The following is a 7,171-nucleotide window of genomic DNA, read 5'->3' on the forward strand; positions in this document are numbered from 1 at the left end:
AAAATGTTAAGCTCTCACTCCCGAAGACTTTTCAAAATGGAAAAAATAGGGCCGGCATTCTTTTGTTAAAAAAAAAATACTCAGAGCTACCTCAAAGCCCATGAAGTTTTCCATGTATTTTTATATGGGGAAAAACAGTTTTTCGTTGAAATGGTATAGAATTCTTGGAAATCAATATTTTTCGATTGGAAAATTCTGTTCTCTTCACGTGGAGACCAATAACACGGTTCAACAAAATTTTATAGTATTTTGTCTCAAAAACAGGGCCGACCTCATTTTACAGTTTTTTTTTTATGCAGATTTGAAGTGAATTTATAAAATTTTTCTAGCACGTCCAGTTTTTGAGAAAATAACTGTTGAAGTGTCGAAAAACGAAGTCGGTCCCGTTTTTGACCAAATTTTATTGAGCTGTGTAATAATACCCAATTGTTTATCTTACCATTTTTTAATCGTAACGATTTTTTATGGATCCCCTTTTGCATATTTAGGGGGTTAATTGAAAATGGAACCCGGTATCTCCCAATTAAAAAAAAATTAAAATACACACGTCGCATATGTTCCTATGACACAGTCGCTCGCGGCGTATCGCTGCAAACATTTTAAGCTAAAATTACAGAGATTGGTATATATCATATTAGCTTCGCAAAGTCTACCGTAACTCCCTTATAAATGCATTTACCGCTATGGTCAAATGAGAGTAGAAATAACAAATTTCTAAATATTATAACATTTTTAATTTAATTTGCATATAAAAAGTGGGATGAAACCCACGGGTATAAGCTAGTTAATAATAAAATTTATAAGCTATAAGAAGTACATACGAAATTCCTTGTGGCTACAAATATTTAAAATTTTATAAAAAAAAACTAACTACTTTTTCAAAGAAAAGTTAATCTACCTAATTTATATAAAAGAGCACAATAAACTTATTGCAAAATAATGCTAAGTACTTGTCTAACAGCACGCGGTGTAAAAACTTTAATTTCATCATATGTAGTTACATATGTACATATTTCACACAATTGTTTCGTAAAAAAGTATTTTGCTATAAAAAAGATAAAAGTTGCTTAGCTAATAAAAACAATTGACAGCTTTAATTTAATCATAATGCTCCAGGAAACTAGCTTTCGAAAGCTTACTTTAGCTAAGTAACACAATACGAAAATTTTTAAACTTATACGCTTAAATTAAATCAACAATTTTTTTTTTTTATGCATATAGCAACAATGGGAATGATAAATTTTAAGTGTGTGGTGGTAAATTTCCACTCCAAAATGTTTTTAATATGAACTATAAAAAATATTAAAATTTATGAACAGTCTAAGCAAGAAAAAAATCAAAACAAAGTAACAGCGATTGTTGCAAAACTCTACGCAACTATGGAATGTATGCGGTTGTGTTGTCGTCTTTTTCTTTATAATTTTTAAACATATACATATACATATGTTTATAATTAGTTGAAACTAAAACACTTGTGACTATTGACAATTTTTTCATAATTTTTAGAGCAGAGCTGTAGTCACTTTAAATTAAATTTACGCATAGAAAATGTCTTTCATGATTTTCATTAGCTTATTATTTAACATTAAAATTTATAAATGGGTATTCAATTTCTAATAAAAAGTTATGTATGTGTGTACCTTTAACGGTTTTGTAACATTTAAAGTTTCAATAGAGATCTTTGATTAAGAGCTTTTACTAAGCATCAAAATGTATCATCTGCATACATATGTATGTATATATTACATAATGTTTGCCATCATACAACTTTTTTTTTGTTAAGTACATTATTAAAATATTGTATGATATATAATTCATATGATTGCTTTAAAATAGTTAGGTATGTATTTGAAAATATGCTTGTTTGTATGGTTCGTTTGTTTTCCTTGTTTGACAGATATGCAACATTTGTTTCTAGTACTTAAAGTTCGTTAGTTTGTAACTCGTTTGACTGTAGTTAGCGCAAGCTTGTGTAGTAAATTTTAAAAAACATTATATAAGTAGCTGGTATATGAATATATCTATACATATTCATGTAGGCGAGTGTTTAATACTTCCTCGAAGAATTTTACGTTTAGTATTTTCCACACGCATATTCATCACTCATTTAGCACATTCATTGTCAATAGCAGCGTGTATTTGCCCAACACAAATACTACTTAAGAACAGCAGCCGACTTCATGCATCACTTAACTTCTCAAAAGAGCCCTCGAAAAAGCCCTCTCTCTCCTCTCTTTCTATTTCGCATTTTTAAATTAAACCCAAACACCATGTGGATTTTTGCTGGTGGGTACTGCATTCTCCAGCTGTCTGGGTGAACCGATTATGCGCCGACTACTCCCGGGTTTGTTGGAACCTTTTGGAAGGAAGAAAAAGTATACATTCAAGAAATTACTTTTCAATAGCAAAACCAACAAGTGACTGCATACCCTCTAAAAAGTGCTTAATTTCCTCGGAGGTGTTGACGGTGAGGCTTTGCAAATTAACCTCTTTCATTTCGTTCACCAATTGCTCTACCTAAAATATAATAACAGTTTAGTTTAGACATTTTGCATGCGCTATTTTTATAGCGCACCTGTCGCTTCTTCTCGGTTATTGCATTTTCAATAAGTAAAATTTCTTTTTTCAAATTCTCTGCTGTTTTGTTAGACGTATCTGTGTTGTGTATTGCCTGATCGATTTCGCTTTGTATGCGCTCCATTTCCATGAGAAAGTCACGCTCAACATTTTGACTGGAAGCAAATAAAAACAAATTTTGTTATCTTGTAATTCAAAAAACAAATCAAATACCTAATAATTAACTATTCATTACATCATTAAAATGTTTATTTTGCAAACTTACCGATTCGTTTTTTGCTTTGTGACATTACTGCGCTGTTCTACCTCAATATCGTTCATTAACAATCGAATTTTATTCTTGCATTGCAGTAATTCAGTTTCACAATTAGCCAATTTAGAGCGCAGCAAAGCAATTTCAGATTTTAAAGTTTTCTCTTGTTGCTTAACGAGCTCATTCTCTTCCTCTACATACTGTAGTGTTTGCAGCTGTACGTGAAATTTTAAAAGCAACATTATATCAGGCTACATAAAATGCATGTGTTGTATTATATACTCACCTGCTCACTACCCTGTCGAAAAATTTGATCGGCTTTGGTGATTTCACGTGAAATCGCTTCGAGCTCTTGCGCCTGATCGCGTTCTTTATTTTCCAAATAAACTATCTCAGCATCGTACTGCAAAAGAGTCGAAAAATATATAAAATAAATACCGATAAAGTGCAAAAAAAAACAAGATTTAAAAATAAATATAGTACATACTTTGGTCAATTCCAGCTGTTGTGCTGAAATTTTTTCGCGTTGAAATTTAATCAATTGCATTAAATCATTGTATTGCGTTGCCTGGAATATGCTTTCGCTTTCCTCCATGCTGCCGACACTGCCACTACCACCGCCGCCGCCGCCGCTGCAAGCGCCAACACCGGTGCTACCGGTGCTACCAGTGCCACCCAAGTGCTGAAACTCCACATCGTAATCGTTAGAGTTGTTGTAATCTTGCATGCAATTATTCACTGCCACCGTACCCATGCCACCAGCTGACATTTGCTGGGCATGAAATTGGTGTGGCTGTTGCTGCTGTAACTGCAATGGACTATTGCGTGGTGGCGGTGGATCGCGATATGGCGGTGGCACTAGCGCACCATTTGCTGAAATTGTTGGTACATTTTTATACAACAAATCTGGCGGAATGTCACCACCAACACCAACACCACCTGCACGATTTACATTACCATTGTAAATGTCGAGCAAATTTTCACTGCTGCTGCTGCTACAGCTATTGCTGCAATTATTATTGTTATTATTGCTAACGCCACTACCACTAATGAAGCTTTTGCTGTGTGGCGTGGCGTATAGCACATCCGGACTATCAGCGGCAATGCGCCGATCCAGCGATTCGCGCACAACGGCCAAATTAATTTCGTTAATTGATTTGCTATTTTGTGAGCCAATTTGTTGGTAAATGTTATTGTTGTTGTTACTGTCTTCATTTGTCTGCGGTGAGCTATTAAAAAAACCAGCATTGCTAGAAAAATTCTGAGTATGCGATCTGGACATTTCTGTGGGGTTTGAATGTGATTTTTCATGGCGCGGTATAAGCTGTGGTAGGGGCGACGAATTATTGTTGTCGGTTGAGGAAATAGGTGAGCGAGAGAAGCGTATGGAGTTTGGAGAAAGTGGTGAATTGGTTGGTGTGGGTGAAGATTTATGAAGTTGCACATTTCGGTGTTGGTTGTTGGAAATAATATTACTGTTATTAGTATTTGCAGTATTATTATTGGGGCGCTGCGGAATTCCTTTTACAATTCCAATATTTTCAATGAGTTTTGCATCGTGGGCACTAGACAAAAGAAAAACTGTTAATTTAATAACAAACTTTTTTAAATTAAAAATTTTACACACCCAAAACTCTTCTTCTTCAATTCACGTGTTTTATCAAAGTGTGGCGATATATTTAAATTTGTATCCAGGTCAGCCAAGTGGAGCGGCTTTGTTTGCTGCTGATTATAATTACTGTTATTCGTGTTGTTATTATTGCTGTTGCTATTGCTATGACTACTGATACTATTATTATTATTGTTGTTGTTATTGCTTAAGCCTAAAGGCTTTCTCAACATCACAGCTGCTGCAGGATTAGTATTGTTGTTATTCTTATTGTTGTTGCTAGTGTTATTGCCAACAGAGTTTTCCATCCGTAGTGTTTGTTGTTGCTGTTGTGTAGTCTGTTGTTGTTGTTTGTTTTCCGAACGCTGCAGTATAAATTGCACATCATTGGCATATTCACCCCATTCTATCAATAGCTTAAGCGGATTTTCATTCGGCGCCAGCAAGCGTTCATTGTTGCGCCAACGTTCTATTAGTGTAAAACGGCCTACTTTGCCAGTGGCATGCGCCAGCGCGAAAACCACATCCTACATAACGAAAAAATGTAATCTCATTGAAATTATGCTTCGAGATAAAAAGTAATATCCAACCACAAACTAGTTACATATGTATCAGCTAAATAATTTCTATGCTTGTACATATGGATAAACTGTAATAATAAGCTCATTAATATTTGATTGGATATAGCAAAGTTTCTGCTAGAAATTCAATCATTATTAAGTGCGTATCAGACGTAGCAATAGAGCGTGTCAGACGTGGTAATATATTTCGAAAAGGCTGTCAAAATGAGAAATTTCAGCACGCAGTTGCATGAGCAGTCACACCTTGCACTTTTATGTGTCTTTCGAAAGAGGTTCCCGAAGGCAAATTGCAGATTGCTAGTGCAGCACGAACAATTTGAAATATGTTTCCGAAATCGATTTGCGCTCTCTCAATTGTAGTCACATCCAAGGTGTATTAAACAAGGTGTGATTGACAACTCAGGTAGGCTATCTTTTAAGCTACTATTATGCCAAAAAATATAAACAATCGATTTAAAATTCATACAAAATTTTTTCAAGTTGACTTTATATGATGGTTCTTCAATCACACTTTGTTGAATACATTTTGGTCACATCTTGCAACTTTTATTTCTGAAACTGATTTCCGAAATGTTACAGAAAGGTTTTCTGGCTCTTCACACACCGAAATGTTCTGAACTCTCTCAGTTTGATAGCCTTTTCGAAATATATTGCTTTGCCACATCTGACGGGCTCTTTACATATCTTCAAATAAAAAATATCAAATTTAGTATCTAGTATGTAAATATATGTATGTTTAACTATAAGCTTTTTTCATATTTTTACGATTCAACTAATTAAAATTGTGTTATTTTTATGTGGTTGTAAATTACTAAAACATAGTATATACATATATATAAAGTTCACATTTACGCACCTGACATGTTGTATTCACTGTAACGCCACATACAATCCGTTGTATGCCCTCCACCCATACCTTCAATTCCATCGTGGAGCGCTAATTGCTTTTAATGCACCAATTTCAAATCTATTTTATTGTATCTCATTAGGAAAGCATCATCTATGGGAGCGTCAGCCGTAGTAGCGTTGATCGCGTGCACGTTGCACCTCAACTATATAGCGCTGTGTGGCGTAGCAACTAACAATAGTTGCGTGCTGTAGCCAATGCTACCACGAATCCGCTGCAACGCAACGCTCCAGTGAAGCGAAATAGATTTGTCGTTGCTATTACGGTTACCAATGTTCTTACTTTTTTAGTGCATTTCGATTCTTAGCCGTATGCATGCAGACACATTTATGTGTGCCTTTTTGCTGTGTATATTTCTACATAAAGTTCATATATGTACATATGTACATATATGATTTTATTTTTATTTCGCTTATGTTTTATGCAGTTTTATTAATGCATTTTTGTTGAAGAATTTTTCGTTGTTATTGCTACGAAAACAAAGTTAAAAATATCGATTCTTCCCAAAAAAGCTTAGCAAAAATTTTCACTTTCCACAATAAAAATTAGATGTTTCCCTTTCTTGCTACCAATTATTGCCCCGTCACTTCTTTTGTTGTTGTTTTCATGTTGGGTGCTGCAAAAACTGCACTTGACAAGTTCTAGTTGTGCATTGTGCACACCTGTGTTGTTGTATGTCTATTGGAGAAGAGCGTGAGGAATGTTATTGAGGGCGTTCCATCTGCGATCCACTTCGAATTCCATTTAACTGGTTGCTTTTAATGCATAACATTTTCATTGATTTTACATCTCATTTTGTTACGGATAGGTTCCTTTTAATTTTAATTGGTTTTTTTTTCACTAAATGCAGCTGCACTTAATTTTATTAATTTTTCTGACACAAAACAAGTTCTTCCGAAAATTCCTCACCAACAAAAAACGCCATTTTGCCCTTTTCGGTTATGCCATTTGTGTTTGACATTTATCGTGCATTGCAATGCATTTTTTTTTTGTTTACTTCTAAAAAAAACCCGAGTTGCCTACTTTCCGGCAGAAAGCTGAGAAAATTTAGTACTAATAAATAATCACTGCATACACAAAAATCATGAGACTAGAATCATTTATGTTTAGTTAATTGTATCGATTGCGATAGTCCTTGACTGGAAATATACAATACTAAGGCACTGCCTCTACAGGAATACACTGAGGTCGGGATAACCATGTCTGAATACTCCCGGGGAGCTTGTTCCCGGGAATTTGTTTCT

General features: G+C 34.6%; 1 protein-coding gene across 1 annotated transcript; it reads right to left on the reverse strand.

The window, feature by feature from the left end:
- Positions 1-822: 822 nt before the first annotated feature.
- RASSF8 (ras association domain-containing protein 8) lies at positions 823-6,367 on the reverse strand. The gene is made up of 8 exons (XM_017624752.1): positions 5,877-6,367; positions 4,458-4,966; positions 3,318-4,395; positions 3,117-3,233; positions 2,843-3,045; positions 2,576-2,732; positions 2,430-2,517; positions 823-2,356 (listed from the first exon to the last, which is right to left on the reverse strand). The coding sequence occupies exons 1-8, from the start codon at positions 5,946-5,948 to the stop codon at positions 2,256-2,258; spliced, it is 2,325 nt and encodes a 774-aa protein (XP_017480241.1). The 5' UTR covers positions 5,949-6,367; the 3' UTR covers positions 823-2,255.
- Between the last annotated feature and the right edge of the window lie 804 nt (positions 6,368-7,171).

Source organism: Rhagoletis zephyria, unplaced genomic scaffold (assembly GCF_001687245.7).
Source record: "Rhagoletis zephyria isolate East Lansing unplaced genomic scaffold, Rhagoletis_zephyria_1.1 Rzeph_scaffold_00059, whole genome shotgun sequence".
In the NCBI taxonomy this organism is placed as follows: domain Eukaryota; kingdom Metazoa; phylum Arthropoda; class Insecta; order Diptera; family Tephritidae; genus Rhagoletis; species Rhagoletis zephyria.